General features: G+C 36.0%; 1 protein-coding gene, 1 non-coding gene and 1 pseudogene across 18 annotated transcripts in view; 2 read left to right on the top strand and 1 right to left on the bottom strand.

Annotated features, from left to right (window-relative positions):
- Window positions 1–20,831, top strand: part of SLC38A9 (solute carrier family 38 member 9) — a 114,033-nt gene that overhangs the window by 57,430 nt on the left and 35,772 nt on the right. For all 17 annotated transcript variants that reach the window (XR_003792579.1, XR_003792575.1, XR_003792577.1 and 14 more), the window contains 3 exons: window positions 1,772–1,831; window positions 4,447–4,650; window positions 7,166–7,273. Coding sequence is in view for 9 of the 17 variants with exons in the window: in XM_029215930.1 (XP_029071763.1) it covers window positions 1,772–1,831; window positions 4,447–4,650; window positions 7,166–7,273 (372 nt within the window). In the remaining 8 variants the exon portion in view is untranslated. The remainder of the gene's footprint in view (window positions 1–1,771; window positions 1,832–4,446; window positions 4,651–7,165; window positions 7,274–20,831) is intronic.
- LOC114893484 lies at window positions 14,529–14,613 on the bottom strand (annotated as a pseudogene).
- On the top strand, window positions 18,472–18,602 carry LOC114893513. Its single transcript, XR_003792931.1, has one exon. It is a non-coding gene; the product is annotated as a small nucleolar RNA SNORA18 (small nucleolar RNA).

Genomic DNA, 20,831 nt, shown 5'->3' with positions numbered 1-20,831 from the left:
CTGGATTTTATTAAATACTTAATCTACATCTCTTGAAATGATTGTAAAGCTTTTCTCCTTTAAATTGTTAATATGGATAATTAAGTGAATACATTTTATAATATTTAAATCATACTTATATTCTGGGACAAACTTAAATTAGTTTGTAAGTCATGATGTTTATTTTAAATTTTCTTACTGGATTCAGTTTACTTTTGGGAGGAGTGGGAGTAATATTTTATTTAGAACTTTTGTGTCTCTTCATAAGAGATAGTGGCCTAGAGTTTTTCTTTCTCATACTGTCCTCATTGAGCCTTGATGTATTAGGGCTGCTGTAACAAATTACCATGAACTGTTTGGCTTAAAACAAGAGAAATTTGTTCTCTCCCACGGTCCTGGAAACTAGAAGTCCAAAATCAAAGTATCTGTAGGGCTCTCTGCTCCCTCTGAAGCCTTTAGGGAAGAAGCCTTTCTTGCCTCTTTCTAGTTTCTGGTGATCGACTGCTGGCAGTCTTTGGTATTCCTTGAGTTGTAGGTGTATCACTCCAGTTTCGGCTTCTGCCTTCACATGGCCATCTCCCCTCAGTGTCTCTGTGTCCAAAATTTCCTGTTCTTATTAAAGACACCAGTCACTAAATTTAGGGCCTATCCTAATCCAGTATAACCTAATGTTAACTTGATTATCTCTACATAGAGTCTGTTTCCAAATATGGTCACATTCTGAGTTTCCCGATGGACATGGATTTGGGGAGAATACAGTTCAACCCAGTATACTTGGTATCAAGGTTTTACTAGCGTTATGTAAGTCTTTGGCACCAGGGATTCCTTAAAGATTCATAACTTCCTATCTTAAATCACTAATAAGCCCTGGAGATAACTGTAAAAACCTAGAGCACTAGACTACTTCTTTCATTCTATCTTGAGAGGCGTACAATGGAGATGAATAATTCACATATTTAACTTACTTTACAATGGAGATAAATAATTCACATATTTAACTTACTTTTATATAACTTACAATATAATTCACATATTTAATGTACAATGGAATGAATAATTCACATATTTAACTTACTCCAGCATTTTTTATCATCCTATTTTTAAGTTTTACATTACTTTTATTAATGCTTACTAAGGTTATAAAAGGTTAACATCAAACAGAATAAAGTAAATTCCCTCAGGCAAGTAAAAACATATTCTTTACCCATTCTCTCATTCACTGTAGAATGACATGAATGCTCAGGTATCTGCATTAGCTTTTTGTTTTGCTACTTCTTTTATTATTACTTAATGGTGCTTGTGAGCAATAATTACTATATAGCCTTCAGTTTATAATAGCACGTCCTATACTTTGTAAAAACTTTAAGTGTTTTTCCAGATAAACTCAGCTGTTATGAGTACTGGCTTTACCCCTTTTGCAGACTTTAGAACTTTATTATGTAAGATGTAACTACACTTATATAAATTAGTGTCCGTATAGGTAAAAAAATTGTGCACACTGTCTTTATTCCAGGGCTTTTAACTAAATTCAGCCTTGTGAGTAGTTTTTTTAAAAAATCTTCAATCATGTAAAACACAGTGGGACTGTGACACCAATGACATTGTTCCTGTAAGTAGAGAAAGCTGAAGAAGGTAAAGCTATGTTAACAGTGAAGTAGCCTTTGTTCAGTGTACTAGGTAATATTACCACACAGTAGATCTTAAAAGATTTTTATAAGTAAAAGACTTTAGAGGGTGACTGATTTAGCATCTTTCATTCAGTATTAAACTATATTTTCCCCTTAATTTTTAGACTTTATTCATCACATTAATGACACAGATGCAATACTGAGCACCAACGATAGCAACCCTGGTAAGTAGTTTGGAATTGAAAGTTTGGCTTGTTTCTTTATTCATCACCTCGCTTCAAAAATGCTTTAAGGTAGAACCTATAACTTTATTTTAGGTAAATGACCAGCATAAAATCATTATGTTAAGTAAGCCACTATTAAGTTGTTGGCAGTCAGTATGTTTAAAAAAAAAATACTCCACAAAATTTTGTGTTAATGTGAGCTAAACAATATTTAGTTCATATTATTCAATCCAGTTATAGCTCACATCTATAGTATCCATATTTGCCTATGATCAATACACATTTTGAAGAACCTATATCACTGCTAATTGTTTTGGAAGTCTAGAACCATAGTTCTCAGTTTGTTAACTTAGTTTTAGATATTTATTGTTTTAGTTAGTAATATTTAAGATATACAAATCTGTGGCCTAAATTTCCTAATAATGAACCAAGGTTAGTAAATACAGAAAAATAAATTAAAGATTTGTCCAAAAAAACCCTTAATCTCTTAGAAAAGTTTCTTTTAATTAATTTATTAAAAATAAACATTTGTAGCCTATGGGTTTATCCAATATGGCAGTCATAGGAAGAGTGAATAGAAGAGATAAAATAACCTGGTTAACAGTGTAACTAACATCACCTAAAGCTTTTATGTGTTTAAGTTTCAGAGATACTGAATTCATAGCATTTTCATGGAGGTACACATTGATCACTAAGAGGACAATTCATTCAATGCATATTTATTAAGCCTATTACCTGTGAGGAACTGTTCTAGGCTCTGGGATATAATGGACAGATAAGAGTTTCTCCTCTCATAAAGCGTACATTCCCATGTTTTCTATTCAGTGTCTTATTTTACCCCTTGATTAAACGGATTAACCTGTCATTTATTAACACTAGAAAATGAGTGAAGTATCAGCTTTTATTTCTGTGAACACACACATACACAGTTTTCAATAATTATACTAAAGTATTTTAGTATAATTTAAACATATATCTCTTGCACACTGTTCCTTACCTCAGAATTTTCAAAAGACCAAGTAACATACTTGTCTTAAAAGAGAAATTCATTTTACTATAGCTATTGTGATATCTATTGATAAAACTAGTTTATTAATATCTAATAGGATTTCTTCACTTGAGTTCATAAATATCACAATTACAGTGATAATTTGGAGAGCACCATCAGCAAAGTCAGTTTAGTTTGCATAGTGATATGTTGATAGTAGCACTTCTTGATTCTTTGGTTTATTTTGAACAGTGTATTAAATAGAGTATGAAACAGTCCGTCTCAGTTAATATTTAAAATTACAGCTCACATTTATTGGATACTTACTGTGTGCAGGCATTGTTCTAAATATTTTACAGCAACTCCATAAGGTAGATCTTTTCTCTCATTTTCTATGCAGAAACCAAGGTACAGAGAAGTTAGTGACTTGCCCAAGGTTACATAACTATTAAGTGACAGAGTCGAGATTCTTTATTCAGTCAATATACTTCCATAGCCTGTGCTCTTTACCACTGTAATTATTAGCACAGTTATTAGCACAAAAATTAAAGTTAATTTACTTCTCTCCAGAGCATAGAAGAAAAATGTGCATGTTAAAGTGCTAAGAAAAAAGGTGAAAGAAAACTGTTTGGTTTTGTGGTATGCGAAATAACGGATAGAGAATTAAATTGTCAGCATTTTTCACTAGCATTAAACATTCTTTACAAAGAGCTGATTATTAGAAGAAGTACTATTACGAAACTAGAAACAGTGAGAATGATTTGTATTCTCTCTGCTAACAGAAGATCAGTGTTAGGAAAAATACGTTTTACTCGCTTCCCAGTTCTCTGGATATCATCTGGGCTCTTAAGCTGCTACAAGTTGTGATAAACGTCCAGGACAGTTACTGTGGATTGCTGGAATTCAAGATTCTTAAGCTATAAGCAATAATTAGATTTTGGCAATACCATGGCAGATGTTTTGATGGTGTCCACTTTCTATTCCAAACCCAGAGATTTTGTTTATTGTTAGAAGAAACCTGTTCTTTGGCCTTTGTGTGGGTTATTAGCACAGTGAACAATTACCTGTATGATATTTCTTATATTATTATATAAATAGGATCAAATATCATCCAACCCAGTATTTTCTCTCTAGCAATGGGACCAAAGGATATTTGGTAGGATAATTTTATAATTTCAAGTAGAAATTAAGGCTATACCTCAAAATTTTCTAACATTCTCCTACCTTCAATTATTTATAGGTAAAAGGTTTCTAATATAAGTATATATAAAATAGATAACAAGGACCTACTGTATAGCTCAGGGAACTGTATTCAATATCTTCTAATAACCTATTATGGAAAAGAATCTGAAAAAGAATATATAAATATATAAATAACTGAATCGCATTGTTGTATACCTGAAACCAACACAACACTGTAAATCAACTATATTTCAATAAAAATAAATAATAAAAATAAATAAAAAGGGTTCCTAATATATCTAAATATAACCCTCTGTTTTTTTCCAGAAAGAAGAAACTTAGCATTCATGGTAAAAATTGCGGTTGGCAGAACAAGTGTCAGTCTTGGGGGTAGTAATTTTCTGTTCTTTGTTGCCTTCTCTAATCTGTTGCTTCCCTATTGCAGTGATTTGTCCAAGTGCCAGGAGTGGTGACCATCCTGACAATGGCTCTATGATCTCTATGATTTTCTACACCAATGACTCGGGACTCCAGCAGTTTGAAAAGTGGTGGAATAAGTCCAAGACAGTGCCCTTTTACCTCATGGGGCTCCTCCTGCCACTGCTTAATTTCAAATCTCCTTCATTTTTTTCAAAATTTAATATCCTAGGTAAGCCAAGGCACTGTGTTATAGAGCCTCTGTGTAGTAGAATACATGCTGGATTCTGTGGAAATATGGTCTGACTGGGGAAATATCAATACTTAACCTTCCAGGCCTGTTCATCTATGTTTAATTTGTTCATGCATATGTTACCCTGCTTTTTGGTTTTCTTTATGGAGTTTGGAAGAGAGAAAAATATAGATGGGCTCTTCCCTGGCAGTCCAGTGGTTAAGACTTCACCTTCCAGTACAGGGGGAGCAGGTTCAATCCCTAGTGGGGGAGCTAAGATCCCACATGCCTCGCAGCCAAAAAAACCAAAACATAAAACAGAAGCAGTATTGTAACAAATTCAATAAAGACTTTAAAAATGGTCCATATCAAAAAACATCTTTAAAAAAAAAGAAAAATATAGATGACCATTTCAAGTCCAAGTCCCTTTTTAAGATGAGTTGCTGGGTGCATTAAAAAAAAAAAAAAAGGACTTACCTGGTGGCACAGTGTGGATAAGACTCCACGCTCCCAGTGCAGGGGGCCTGGGTTTGATCCCTGGTCAGGGAACTAGGTCCCACATGCATGCTGCAACTGAGAGTTTGCATGCCAAAACTAAGTAGCCCTCAAGCTGCAGCTAAGGAGCCCAACTCCCACAGCTAAGACCCGGTTCAAGCAAATTTAAAAAAAGAGAAAAAAGGATGAGTTGCTGTGGTTTCCATTCTATCCTTACTGAACAACTATTCCTCATTTCCTCTAAGAGAACAGCTAGAGGAAGTAAACTAAGATTTCAGCAGGAGAGATCCAAAGTGGATAATTTAGGAATTCTCAATTCTAAGGGTTGGAAATATTAGAACTTACTAAGGGAGGTTATGGAATATTTTTTTCCTATAGTATCTATTTAAGAGTATAGCACAAAATTATCACTTGACTTTCAACCTGGGATATTGTTCTCTAGCTGAAGCTCCTTAGGTTTATTCTGCTTCTGCTCTCTTCCTCTGTGCTTTTTCTTTTTTAGAACACTATTGCCTCCTTAAAGGAACAGACTTCTTTTTGTGAGACCTGTTTTAGAAAAGGAACCCCTATGAAAGCTCAGATCTGGTTAACTAAAGACAAGGATATCATTCATAAAGAATTGATAACCTAAATAGATAATAGGATTTCACCTCCTCCCTATAGTTCTGACCTCTTGGTAGGCGGCCTAGAGTATGAAATAATTAGATTACTCATCACATCAAGGAGGTGGCTTTGGGTTTTCAGAAGACCAAAGGAGGAGGTAAGGATATTTCTCTATACCTCTGCCTCACAACAGGATTCACTGTAAGACTGACTACCACAGACACACACAGAAAATGAAGAGTTGTGGTTATATAAGCTTTAGCCTCTTATATTCATCCTTTCTGAATCAGCTAACCTCCAAACCCACAGCAGAGCTTATATAGCTCATTTGTGGTTTCCTGATTTGCTTGCCGACTTTCCCATGGAACAGATCTTTAAAAGTTAGCATGTAAACTTATAGAAGAATTTGCTCAGTTGGGCAAAACAATCACTAGGCTTCTAACCAGGTTAATTATTCTCTACCTCCTTGAGGATATTTTTCTTTTGCCCTTTTTCGTGGTACTTTCACTTTTAAAACTATATAAAGCTTCTTTAGAGAAATTAGAATCTAATTCCTCTAGAAACCTTTCTGGATTTCTTGACTCTACTCCATAATGACTGGACTTAATTCCTTAAATCCTCTAACATCTAGACTACTTAAAAATCCTGAAATTCTGAATGCCCACTTTACCCTGCATAAAGTGGGCATTTACACAAGTGAATGGAATCTGGAATCTTTCCATCTAGCAAGTAGTACTGCTCAATCAAAACTTCATCTAGATAGTAGATCAGATTGTTCATGGATTATGTGGCTTATTGCCTTTCTCAAATAAGTTTATAATCCACATTTACTACTTTTCTTTCTTTTTTCTTTCTTATACTAAATATTTTGACAGACTTTTCCAACTTATTGACTGTCTCTAATACTTTTTTTTAAGTTAATTTTACCCGTTCCTTTTCATTTTAAAATTTTTTATTTATTTCTTTATTTTTTGGCCACGCCATACAGCTTGCGGGATCTTGAAGTTCCCCGACCAGCAATTGAACCTGCGCTCTCAGCAGTGAAAGCGAGAAGTCCTAACCACTGGACCGCCAGGGAATTCCCCTCTAATACTTTCAATACAAAGAATAAGAGTCAGTTTCAGGTTGTTTTTTCTCTCCTATGTAACCTTACAATTTTATAATGGACTCTCTGCATGTATCTTCCACTAAACTCAGGTCATAAGTTCTTCTTAGGCCTACTACATAGTTTTTTGCTTTGTCTTTTGATATCTCACATAGCTTCTTTCTGTTCTTTAGATCTTACCTGGGTTTTAGTGGGCATAAACAACAAAGGTAATAATTTTCCAAACTATGCTGAGAATATAGAAACAAAACTTGATTTTGAAATAGTCTGTAAAACAAAGTTGATAAATGGTTTCTGAATTTTTCCTTACAGGCACAGTGTCCGTTCTCTACTTGATTTTTCTTGTCACCTTGAAGGCTATTCACTTGGGATTTCATTTGGAGTTTCATTGGTTTATGCCAACAGAATTTTTTGTCCCAGGTGAGCTATTTGTCCCAAGTAAAGAATTAATAAATTACAATAATGTGATCTTCAGTTAACTATTGTTACTATAAAAGAAGTATTGGTAGATTTTATGATGAACACGTTTATTAATGCTGTTAAGCTAAAAACAGGAGTACAGTTGAAATTACTGTGGTTTTCTTGCAGTTAGGGATAACCAGTACCCTTTGTCATTTCTACTTGGGAGCTAAAGTCACAATGCAATTGAAAAGTCAAGAACTCATTCTCTAGGAAACACATAGCCCTAGAATTTCAGAGACTTATTTAGAACATAGTCAGTGATAAATATATGTGGACAGTACTGGTAATTAACATCATTGTCCCCCTTATGGGTTTTTTTCTTTTAATATTGCTGTTTTTCAGGCTAATTAGGATGGTGTTTTTTGGTTTTTTGGTTTTTGTTTTTTTTTTGCGGTACGCGGGCCTCTCACTGTTGTGGCCTCTCCCGTTGCGGAGCACAGGCTCAGGACGCGCAGTCTCAGCGGCCATGGCTCACGGGCCCAGCCGTTCCGCGGCATGCGGGATCCTCCCGGACCAGGGCACGAACCCGTGTACCCTGCATCGGCAGGCAGACTCTCAACCACTGCGCCACCAGGGAAGCCCTGGAGTGGTGTTTTTGAAACAACCTTCAAAAGCCTCTAATGGTTTCCCAACTCATTCAGAATAAAGGCAAGTCTTTATCATAGTCCACAGGCCCTATATGATCTGACTCCTGGCTTCCTCTTTTATTTCATCCCCTATTACTTTCCCACTCATTCAGTCCACTCCAACCACACTGTCTTCCTTGCTGTTCCACAAAAATGCCAAGCACACTCCTAGCTCAGAATTTTTGCACTTAGGATTCCCTGTACATGAAACGTTGTTGTCTTTTTCTCAGGTATCTACATGGCTGGTATCGTTAGAGAGGTCTTCCCTGACTTCCTGCCCATTCTCACACCTCCTTCTTGTTCCTTATTTTCTTTAGAGCCCTCATCACTACCAAATCTTATATGCAGGTATCCCTGGTCATCTAAATCTATTAAGTTCTTGATTCTGACTAGTTGGAATATTGAGGCATATCTGTTTTTCTAATCAACTTAGCTCCTGAGTTTAAGATAAAAAGTAGCAGATGTTAAGATAACAAGAGACTTACCTAGAACTGTTTCCGAATCTTTTTGGTTCTTGAATTCGAGTAGTGAAAGTTCGGATGGTAAGAAATACCTGTATTATTTTTTTTACCTGTGTATCTGTCTCCCTTAACTAGAATGTTAGCTCTCTGAGAAAAGAAATTTTTTTTTGTTTTTTATACTTCTCTATTACTATTGTGTCCCCAAGGCCTGTAATACTTCTGGCATATAATGAGTGCTCAATAAATAATTATTAAGAGTAAATGTGTTTATATCCACTCCTTTCTAAATCCCATTAAAACATTTACGTTAAAAAAATAAATGTAAAAAACAAACACAAAGAGGCTCTATAGAAGAGACAATAGCAAATGAGAGAGAGCAACAGATTTTTAGAAGCTCGAAAACCGATACATGGTTGGTAACTGACAGCAAAGCAGAGAAAGCTGAAATGTAAGTACCTGTAGAGAGGAGGCCAGTTTGAACTACACAGTTCTTGAAAGCCTGAGTGTTTGGAGAAAACTGGTTAACTCTGAAAGCAAGGGTAAGGAGAAGGGCTTAAAATGGGAGAATTCTTTGAAGGTTTATATCAGGAATAATTAGCTATAATCCATCCCCTTTCCCTCTTCAACCTAGCAAGAGATGGAAGAAACTAAATCAGATACTCTCTGGACTCGGGTTTGCCAGATACAGCAAAAGGGTAGGAATAAGCCTCTAGTCTGAAAACAGGTTAAGTGAAAGCATATGTGCTGAATGGTGAGGCCATACCCCACCATCTACCCCTCCAATTCTCTTTTCTTTATTCCTTGGTTCCCAAAATGCTGATAGAATAGGGTAATAGAGGATTCTTCTCAGGAGAAACTAAGCCTAAGAGGAAAGACCTAGAGTCTCAGATATTCGGGTTCTACCAAAGAAATGGCAGGTACCTTGCTTGTATCAGACCATTTAGATGTCCACTAAGTATGCATTTTTTTAGTGCTTCACTTTTAAATATAAACAAACATACAAAGAGCACTAGATATTTGTGGAAAACCTCTTACATAAAAATAAAACAAGAAAGATAAAAAAGGGGACCTCCCTGGTGGTGCAGTGGTTAAGACTCCATGCTCCCAATGCAGGGGTTCCGGGTTCTATCCCTGGTCAGGAAACTAGATCCCACATGCATGCCGCAACCAAGAGTTCGCATGCCACAACTAATGAGCCTGCCTGCTGCAACGAAGACCCGGCACAACCAAATAAATAAATAAATATTAAAAAAAAAGAAAGATAAAAAGGGAATTTAAAGGGGAAAATAATAAGAAGGAACAAAAGCAAAATTCCAAAAAATTACATCCTCAAAGTAACAAAAGACAGTGATATCCATGAAACAATATTTGGATGCCAAGCAAGGAAGGAAAAATGGGGAGTTGATCTTGGAAATAAAATATGTAATAGAAATTAAGAATTCAAAGAAAATTTGGAAGATAAAGCTAACTTCCCCAAAAGACTAGAGATTACGGATGGGTGGATGGATGGACAGATGGATGGATGGTTAGAAAGAAAGAAGGAAGGAAGGGAGGGAGAGAAAGAGGGAGGGAGAGAGGAAGGAAAAAAATAGGACAGAAAAGATGAGAAAATAGATAATTAATTCAGGTGGCCCAATATCCAGCTAAAAATAGTTTCATAGAGAAGAAAGGAAATGAAGGTGAGGAAATTATCAAAGAAATAATTTAAGAAATTTCCCCAGAACTGAAGAGCATGTGTTTCTAGATGTAAGGGCCCAAAATGCCCAGCATTGTGAATAAGACCCACACCAAAGCTCATTATGAAATTTTACAACACCAGGGATAAAGAGAAGAGCTTTCAGGGACAAAGAACAAGTCTGTACAAAAGGTCTGGAATCAGAATAGTATCAGCCGTTTTAACAACAACTCTGAAAGTTAGAAGACAATAGTAGTATCATCAGAGGTCTCAGAATAAATTATTTTAACTTAAAATTCTAAATCCCACCATACTCTCATTCAACTGTTAAGAGTACAATAAAGGTATTTTCAGAAAGTAACGTCTCACAAAATTTTCACAAACTGAACAAACCAGATAACCAGCACCCAGATCAAAACCAGAAATTACTAGCACCCCAGAAGTCCCTCTCATTCTCCCTACCAATTGCTGTCTCCCTGCAGAGATAACCACCTGTTCTAACTTCTAATCCCAAAGATTAATTTTGTCTGTTTTTCGACTGACTGTAATTGGAATATACAGTATGTATTCTTTTGTGTCTGGCTTCTTCCAATCAGCATTATATTGTGATATTGAGCCATATTGTTGTGTGTATTTTATTCCTTCTCATTAGTATTTCATTTTATAACTATACCACAATTTATCTTTTTCCTATTAAGGGACGTTTGAGTAGTCTCCAGTTTGCGACCATTATGTTTATTGTAGCACTCTTCATTCTCTTACATATCTTTTGGTGAACATACATGCCTGCTTTCTCTTGAGTATAAACCTAGGAGTGGAATTGGTAGGTCAAAGGGTATATGCATATATTCTACTTTTGCAGATATTGCCAGTCAGCTTTCCAAAATGGTTGTACAATTTACGTCCATACCAGCAGTGTTGGAGTGTTCTAGTCGTTCCATGTCTTCATCAATCAACACTTCTGTTTTCTTTTTCATCTAGCCTTGCTGGTGGGTGTGTAGTGGTATTGTGCTTTTAATTTGCATTTCCCTGGTGGCTAATGAAGTTAACACCTTTTTATATGTTCATTGCCAATTTGGATTTCCTCTTTTGTCAAGTGCCTTTTCAAGTCTTTTGCCCATTTTCTATTTTTTTCATATTGATTTATAGGAGTTCTTTTTACTTTCTAAGTACCTGTCTTATGTATTCAATTATCTTCTCCCCCTCTGCTTACTTCCTTTCTTAATATGACTTCTCAGAGGAATAAAGTAGGCAGTTTGAGAATGATTGGAGGTTTGGGGCTTCTTTAAAACCACTTTGTGAAGGAATCTGTCTTCTTTAATTTACTACACATTGATCATGGTATAAATGTCTGGGTTCTTTAAAAGACATATTTTTCATACAAAAACTTGTACACAGATGTTCATAGCAGCAATATTCATAGTTGTCAAAGGGTGGAAACAATCCAAATAGCTATCACTGATGAATGGATAAATAAATGTGGTATATCCGTACAATGGAATATTATTTGGCAATAGAAAGGAGTAAGGTATTGTGGTGATGGTTGTACAACTCTGGGAATATTCTAAAAACTTTTAACTGTACACTTTAAACGGGTGAAAGATATGTAAATTATATCTCAGTAGAGCTGTTAAAGATAATCTTAGGTTTTTCAAGAAATTTACTCAGAGTTTTTGTTGGTTAATTGGAAAAAGCTGGATATTCACTCACTCTAATTTGACAAGTTAGAAACAACAGTGGTATCACCTGCCTTAATTACAGAAGAATCAACTAACAAGTTGCTTCACGAGGCATCTTAGAAGTAATAGACGTTGAGTGCTCCAGAAGACAGGAAAGATCAGCTGAATTGAAAAGAGCTTATTGAAAACGTGTAAATCTTAGCAAAAAGCAAAATCATTCTGAAGAGCCATTTAAAGTAGAATGTTGACCACTTTCGTGGCCAAGAGTCCTTTATTATGAAAATAAATGAATGCCTGTGATTATGTCATGCATTGTCCAAAAAGACATGGCCCACTGCCGTTCGGGAGCTTGCAGTTGAGCTGTAAGACTGCTTTGTGAATTAATGATCACAGTATGAAGATACACAAGAGACATAGTAGTATAGAGGAATTGCATGTAAATGAGAATTAAGAATCAGAGAAGTGTTCTAAATAAGAGTATTTTAAGGCCAAAAGGAGTTCTTTAAATGAAGAATTGGAGGAATGGGTTTATGCCAGGTCAAGGGATCAATATGTTTAAGAAACAGTTAAGGCCTGAGATACCATGACCCATTTAGGAAATTACAAGAATTTGGATGGCTGAAGTGAAAGAATACTTATTGGTGAAGTAATAGGAGACAGGGATAAAGAGGCAAAGGCTAGATCATGAAGAGTCTTCTATTTTAAGCTAGAAATAACTCTCTGGTTGGCTATGAGACCCTCCTTCTCCCTTATTTGGGATTGGCTGAACTAAGAGTTAGGCTTCTGTGTCCCTAGGTTAATAGAGTAGAGAAAGAGTAGTCCTGTAACTCCCTGCCTAAAAATAGGATTCATAATGGAGCTGCTGCAGTCAGATACCACCCTCGTAAAAGGTAAGTTGAGGTCAGAGGTGCTGTAGCCTCTTTGAATCAATAGAATCTGTAGAAAAGCAATGACAGTGAAAACACTGTTAGAACCTTGGGATATCACTAAAGCATTGCTGACATGGTAATTCAGAGATGGGTGATGACTGATCCCATGCCCAAATCCCATCTCACTGTCTGCTTTCTTAAACAACTTCCAATATCAGTAAGCAGCCATCAAAATGGGGTTAGAAGTATAAGAAATTTTGCAGGGGAGCATTTGTGAAAGAGGAGGGCAAGCAGGAGTAGGTAGCTACATCAGACCATATTGTAGCTCAAATCTACAAAAGGAGAAAAGGAAAGAAGGAGGATTGGGTAGGAATAGATTAAGAAAGTCTTAGCCAGCCCAATGTGAAGCTCTGTCAAAGATTGCCTGCAGAGGAGTCTAGGGTTAGGCAAAAGTGGTCAGGCCCAAGTACTCTGCTCTGCTCAGTCGTTGACTAGGAGCTGCCCAGGGAAAATGTGACTTCTTGATTAGGTCAGCACAGCGCAGCCCAAAGAGGCTGCAGCTGGAGTTTATCAGCTCACTGCATGCCTTGCATCAGGTTCTCACTTGGATATCGGAGTAGTACATTTACATGGCTGCCACAGTGAAGTTTTATAATATTTTAATATAAATTTGTCATGTTATTAATGTTATTCCTAGTTATGGCCTGGGAATACCTTTAACAGTGTGTTAAATATGTTAAAGGTATTATATGTATGCTTGTTTTATTATTGTGAATGGACTTCTTTAATTTCTCTTTATATCTTCTAACCAATTATAGGTATATAAGAAAGATGTTGATTTCATATATATATTTATTTATTTATATAAAATTTTCTTTCCAGCTCCCTTACTTTGAACTCTTTTTTCCCCAGCTTTACTGAGATATAATTAACATATAACACTGTGTAAGTTTAAGGTGTACAACATGTTTATTTGATGCACTTATATATTGCAAAACGATTACCACCATAGCACTAGATAACATCTCCATCACATAATTTCCATTTGTTTTTTGTGGTGAGAACATTTAAGATTTACTTTCTTAGCAACTTTCAAGTAATGCAGTATTATTAACTATAATCATGATGCTATACATTGGATCTCCAGAACTTATTCATTTTATAACTGGAAGTTTGTACTCTTTGACCAATATATCCCCATTTGCCCTACCTCCCCAGCCTCTGATAACCAGGATTCTGGTTTCTGTTTCTATGAATTTAGCTTTTTTAAATTCCACATATAAATGATATCATACACTATTTGTCTTTTTCTGTCTGACTTATTTCACTTAGCATAATGGCCTCAAGGTCCATCCATGTCACAAATGGCAAGATTTCCTTCTTTCTCATGGCTGAATAATATTTCATTGTATATATTTACCACATCTTAATCCATTCATCTGTTGATGGACTTATAGGTTGTTTATATATCCTGGCTATTGTAAATAATGCTGCTGTGAACATAATGCAGATGTCTCTTCAAGATAGTCCTTTGGATATATACCCAGAAGTGCAATTTCTGGGTCATATGGTAGTTCTATTTAAAAATTTTTGAGCAACCACCATCCCATTCTCCATAGTGGCTGCACCAATTTCCGTTCCCACCAACAATATACCACGGTTCCCTTTTCTCCACATCTTTAAGAACACTTGTTATCTCTTATCTTTTTGATGATAGCCATTCTAACAGGTGTGATATATCATTGTGTTTTGTTTTTGTTTTTAATTTTTTATTGTAGTATAGTTGATTTACAGTGCTGTGTTAATTTCTGGTATATAGTAAAGTGATTCAGTTACACACACACACGCACATATTTATTCTTTTTCATATTCTTTTCCATTATGGCTTATTACAGGATACTGAAAAAATATGGAATGCTTCACGAATTGTGTGTCATCCTGTGCAGGGGCCATGCTAATATTTTCTGTATTGTTCCAGTTTTCTTTTTCTTTTTCTTTTTTTTTGGCTGTGTTGGGTCTTTGTTGCTGCGCTCGGGCTTTCTCTAGTTGGAGCGAGTGGGGGCTACTCTTCGTTGCAGTGCGCAGGCTTCTCATTGCAGTTGCTTCTCGTTGTGGAGCACAGGCTCTAGGCACGCAGGCTTCAGTAGTTGCAGCATGCAGGCTCAGTAGTTGTGGCTCACGGGCTCTAGAACGCAGGCTCAGTGGTTGTGGCACACGGGCTTAGCTGCTCTGCGGCATGTGGGATCTTCCCGGACCAGGGATTGAACCCCTGTCCCCTGCATTGGCAGGCGGATTCTTAACCACTGCGCCACTGGGGAAGCCCCTGTATTGTTCCAATTTTAGTATATGTGCTGCCAAAGCAAGCACTATCATTGTTTTTGATTTGTGCTCCCCTGATAATTAGTGATATTGATCACCTTTACATGTACCTGTTGGCCATTTGTATGTCTTCTTTGGATAACAGCCTATAGGCATACCTCATTTTATTGCACTTCGCAGATATTGCGTTTTCTTGCAAATTGAAGGTTTGTGGCAACCCTGCATTTAGCAAGTCTTTCAGCACCATTTTTCCAATAGCATTTGCTCACTTCATATCTCTGTGTCACATTTGAGAAGTTCTCACAATTTTCAAACTTTTTCATTATTATTATATTTTTATGGTGATCTATGATTTTTGACATTTTTAGCAATAAAGTATTTTTAATTAAGGTATGTATTTTTTTAGACATAATGCTATTGCACACTTAATATACTAAATATATTGTAAATGTAACTTTTATATGCACTGGGAAACCAAAAAATTCATGTGACTTCCTTTATTGTAATATTCACTTTATTGCAGTGGTCTGTAACCAAACCCAAAATATCTCCAAGGTATGCCCGTATTTAGTCCTCTGCCCTTTTTTTTTTTTTTTTTTTTTTTTGCGGTACGCAGGCCTCTCACTGTTGTGGCCTCTCCCGTTGTGGAGCACAGGCTCTGGACATGCAGGTTCAGCGGCCAGGGCTCGCGGGCCTAGCCACTCCACGGCATGTGGGATCTTCCCAGACCGGGGCACGAACCCATGTCCCCTGCATCGGCAGGCAGACTCTCAACCACTGCGCCACCAGGGAAGCCCCCATTTTTTAATTGAATTGTTTGTTTTCTTGCTATTGAGTTATATGAGTTGTTTATATATTTTGGTTATTAACTCCTTATCCAATATATGATTTGCAAACATTTCTCCCATTTTGTAGGTTGCCTGTTCATTTCATTAATGGTTTCCTTTACTGTGCAGAAACCTTTTAGTTTGATGTAGTCCCATTTGTTTATTTTTGCTTTTGTTGCCTTTGCTTTGGTGTCAAATCAAAAAATCGCTGCCAAGACCAATGTCAAGGAGCTTACCCTCCCCCTGCCCCCCATTTCCTTCTAGGAGTTTTATGGTTTCAGGTCTTACATTCAAGCCTTTAATCCATTTAGAGTTGATTTTTGTATATGGTTTAAGATAGGGGCCCAGTTTCATTCTTTTGCATGTGTCTCCCAGTTTTTCCAACACCATTTATTGAAGAAACTGTCCCTTCCCCATTGTGTATTCTTGACTCCTTTGTCATAAATTAATTGACTGTATATGTGTGGGTTTATTTCTGGGCACTCTGTTCCATTGATCTATATGTCTGTTCTTTGCCAGTACCATACTGTTTTGATTACTATATCTTGTATTAGAATTTAAAATCAGGAAGTATGATGCCTCCAGCTTTGTACTTCTTTCCCAAGATTGCTTTGGCTGTTTGGGGTCTTTTATGTTTCAATACACATTTTAGGAATGTTTGTTCTATTTCTGTGAAAAATGCCTTGGAATTTTGATACGGATTGCATTGAACCTACAGATTGCTTTGGGTAGTATGGACATTTTAACAATATTGATGCTTCCAATTCATGAGCATGGAATAACTTTCCATTTGTGACTTTCTTTCATCATTGTCTTATAAATTTTAGTTTATAGGTCTTTCAACTCCTTGGTTAAATTTATTTCTAGGTATTTTATTCTTTTTGATGCAACTGTAATGGGATTGTTTCCTTAATTTCTCTTTCTCATAGTTTGTTATTAGTGTATAGAAACACCAACAGGTTTTTGTATGTTGAAATTGTACCCCACAAGTTTTCTGAATTTGACTATTAGTTCTAACAGTTTTTTGGTGGCATCCTTAGGGTTTTCCATATATAGTATTATATCCTCCATGGATAGAGGCAGTTTTATTTCTTCCTTTCAAATTTGGATGGCTTTTATTTCTTTTCTTGCCTAATTGCTCTGGCTAGGACAATACTATGTTGAATAAAAATGGCAAGAGTGGGCATCCTTGTCTTGTTCCTGATCTTGGAGGAAAAGTTTTCAGCTTTTCACCATTGAATATGATGTTAGCTCTGGGTTTGTCATATATGGCCTTTATTATGTTGAGATACATTCCCTCCATACCCAGTTTGTTGAGAGTTTTTATTATAAATTGATGTTGAATACTGTAAAATGCTTTTTCTGCATCATTGAGATGATCATATGATTTTTATTCTTCATTTTGTTAATATGGTGTATCACATTGATTGATTTGTACACGTTGAACCATACTTGCATCCCTGGAATAAATCTCACTTGATAATGGTGCGTAATCCTTTTAATGTATTTTTAAAATTTATTTATTTTATTTATTTATTTTTGGCTGCGTTGGGTCTTTGTTGCTGTGCACAGGCTTTCTCTAGTTGTGGTGAGCAGGAGCTACTCTTCGTTGTGGTGTGCGGACTTCTCACTGAGGTGGCTTCTCTTGTTGCAGAGCACGGGCTCTAGGCGCGCAGGCTTCAGTAGTTGTGGCTGGCGGGCTCTAGAGCGCAGGCTCAGTAGTGGTGGCGCATGGGCTTAGTTTCTCTGCGGCATGTGGGGTCTTCCCGGGCCAGAGCTTGGACCTGTGTCCGCTGCTTTGGCAGGTGGATTCTTAACCACTGTGCCACCAGGAGAGTCCTAATGTATTGTTTAATTTGGGTTGCTGATACTTTGTTGAGAATTTTTGTATCTGTGGTCATCAGGGACATTGGCCTATAATTTTCTTTTCTTGTGTGTCTTTGTCTGGGTTTGGTATCAGAGTAATTCTGGCTTTGTAAAATGAGTTTGGAAGTGTTCATTCCTCTTTCACATTTTGGAAGAGTTTGAGAAGGATTGGTATTAATTCTTGAATGTTTGGTGGAATTCACAGTGAAGCCATCTGGTCCTGGACTTTTGTTTGTTGGGAGGTTTTTGATTACTGATTCAATCTCTGGTCTGTTCAGATTTTCTGTTTTTTCATGATTCAGTCTTGGTAGGTTGTATGTTTCTAGGAATTTATCCAGCTCTTCTAGATTGTCCAATTTGTTGGCATATAATTGTTCACAGTAGCCTCACGATCCTTTGTAATATTTCTATTGTATCAGTTGTGGTGTCTCCTCTTTCATTTATAGTTTTATTTATTTTAGTCCTCTCTTTTTTTCTTGGTTAATCTAACTAAAGGTTTGTCTGTTTTATCTTTCAAAAAAAGCCAGCTCTTAGTTTCATTGATCTTTTCTATTGTCTTTTTAGTCTCTATTTCATTTATTTCCACTCTGATCTTTATTTCTCTTCCTTCTATTAACTTTGGGATTCATTTGTTCTTCTTTTTCTCGTTTCTTTAAGTGTAAAATTAGACCATTTATTTGAGATTTTTCTTATTTCTTGAGTTAGGCCTGTCATGTATAAATAATAATTTTATCATCTTCCCCAAAATTCGGGGCTCTATATAATTATATAAATATAATGCTAACTGTTGATCTAAAGTGATCATTCTTTTTCTTGTTGAGAAAGTATCCTTCTGTTGAGGTCTATCCCGATGGGGTTTTTTCTATAAACCTATATCATTGGAAGCACTTCATAGAGTAACTATGTGGTTTCCTTTACTCATAGAACTATGTATTAGATCAGTGGGAAAGAACTACAAGACAGAGCTGCTAAATAAATTGAAAAACCTAACAGTCAAACTCTTCGGTACGCGGGCCTCTCACTGTTGTGGCCTCTCCCGTTGCGGAGCACAGGCTCCGGACACGCAGGCTCAGCGGCCATGGCTCACGGGCCCAGCCGCTCCACGGCATGTGGGATCCTCCCGGACTGGGGCACGAACCCGCGTCCCCTGCATCGGCAGGCGGACTCTCAACCACTGCACCACCAGGGAAGTGAAAGGGCTATCTTATCTTGAAGATTATGACTTTGGAGGAACTAATGTGATTGGCCGTGGAAAGAATCAGAACATGCGAAATTCCTTAAAGATTTATTGATTTAAATAATTTTGCCTATGTAACACATGATAAAAAAAAGACCCTTTGTGCAGAATGTCAAAAAAAAAAAAGTATGCTTCTATTCCCAATTTAAGAGTTTTTTAAAAAACAGAAGTGGAAATTGCCCCCACATTTTACTTTGTTGCTGACATGTAAAATTTTAAAAGATTATAGACAGAAGGAGAGACTTTTCCTAAGAAAAATACATTTTGAATTGCTTCCACAGATAAAAATTCAGATGAAAGCTAGCAGACAAAAAACTTGATATAAAACAAAAGTATGTAATATTTTTTTTATCTTACTTCCTGATTTCTTTTAGAGCTACTGCTTGATTCTTAGTTGTTCTCGCTTCCTTTCCTAAAATATGGTAAAAAGCCAGGGGGCTTTTTTTTTTTTATTTCTACTTTTTACACTAAGGAATCACTTGTGATGAGTTGTCCTCCACTTTGCCACCTCCTTTGCCTAGATGCAGCACTGTTTCTGAGTAAATCATGATCTTTTTCTACAGAAAAGAAATTTTTTCATTTTTATATTAGCAAACCTTAAAGACAAAAATTGGCAGTGCTTTTAAAATGTTATTTTATTATTCTTATTTGAAAGTAACTATGTTTATTGTAGAAAATTTAGAGAATATAGGTAAGTGATTAATTTACAATAAATTCCATTAACCAGAGATAACCACTATTTAGACTTTGTGGCTATCTCTGCAGTCTTTTTTTTTTTTTTCACATACACACACTTATTAAAATAAAAATAAAATTGTATTATACATGCTATTTGACTTACGAACATTTGCTGTAGCATAAAATCTTTCTCTGGAACATAATTCTTGCATAATATGTACCACTGAGCAACTGCATCATAGTTTAGCCATTCCCCTCTATGTAGACATTTAAATTATTTCCAGTATTTTTAAGCAATGCATTTTAGATTAGCCATTGAAGAATGTTAAATGACAAATTCTCCCTTCCCTGATGACTTTTCTAAGTATTTTTCTGGCAAATTCAAGTAATAGAAGAGGAAGGACTTCAGAGTCAGACAAATTCAGTCAGACACCTGAATTTTTTTTTATTGAGGTAGAGTTGATTTACAATATTAGTTTCAGGTGTACAGTGTAGTGATTCAATATATTTGTACTCCATTACAAAATAATGATTATATTTCCCTGTGCTGTACAATGTATCCTCATTGCTTATTTATTTTATACATAGTACTTTGTATCTCTCAATCCCATACCCCAATCTAGCCCTTCCTGCCTTTCTTCTACCCACTGTTTCACCACTAGTTTGTTTTTTATATCTGTGAGTCTGTTTCTGTTTTGTTCTATTTTTTCGTTTTATCTTTTAGAGTCCATGTATAAGTGATAACATATACTATTTGTCTTTCTCTGACTTATTTCACTAAGCATAATACTCTCTAGGTTCATCCACGTTGCTTCAAATGGCAGAATTTCATTCTTTTTTTATGGCTGAGTAATGTTCCATTATACGTATATATACCATACCGTCTTTATCCATTCATCTGTGGAGGGACACTTAGATTGTTTCTATATCTTAGCTATTGTAAATAATGCTGCTATGAACATTGGGGTGCATTATCTTTTCAAATTAGTGTTTTCATTTTCTGCAGATAAATACCCAGCAGTAGAATTGCTGGATCATATGGTAGTTCTAATTTTTAGTTTTCCATTGACTGCACAAATTTACATTCCCACCAACAGTGTACTAGGGTTCTCTTTTCTCCACATCCTCACCAACATTTGTTATTTATAGATTTTTTGATGATAGCTATTTTGTGTGAGATGTGAGGTGGTATCTCATTGTGGTTTTGATTTGCACTTTTCTGATGATTACCAATGTGGATCATCTTTTCATGTGCCTGTTGGCCATCTGTGTATCTTTG

This window comes from Monodon monoceros, unplaced genomic scaffold, assembly GCF_005190385.1.
Source record: "Monodon monoceros isolate NGI ecotype Baffin Bay Population unplaced genomic scaffold, NGI_Narwhal_1 Super_Scaffold_12, whole genome shotgun sequence".
In the NCBI taxonomy this organism is placed as follows: domain Eukaryota; kingdom Metazoa; phylum Chordata; class Mammalia; order Artiodactyla; family Monodontidae; genus Monodon; species Monodon monoceros.
The sequence above is the reverse complement of the archived record's forward strand: the minus strand, read 5'-3'. Positions and strand labels throughout refer to the sequence as shown.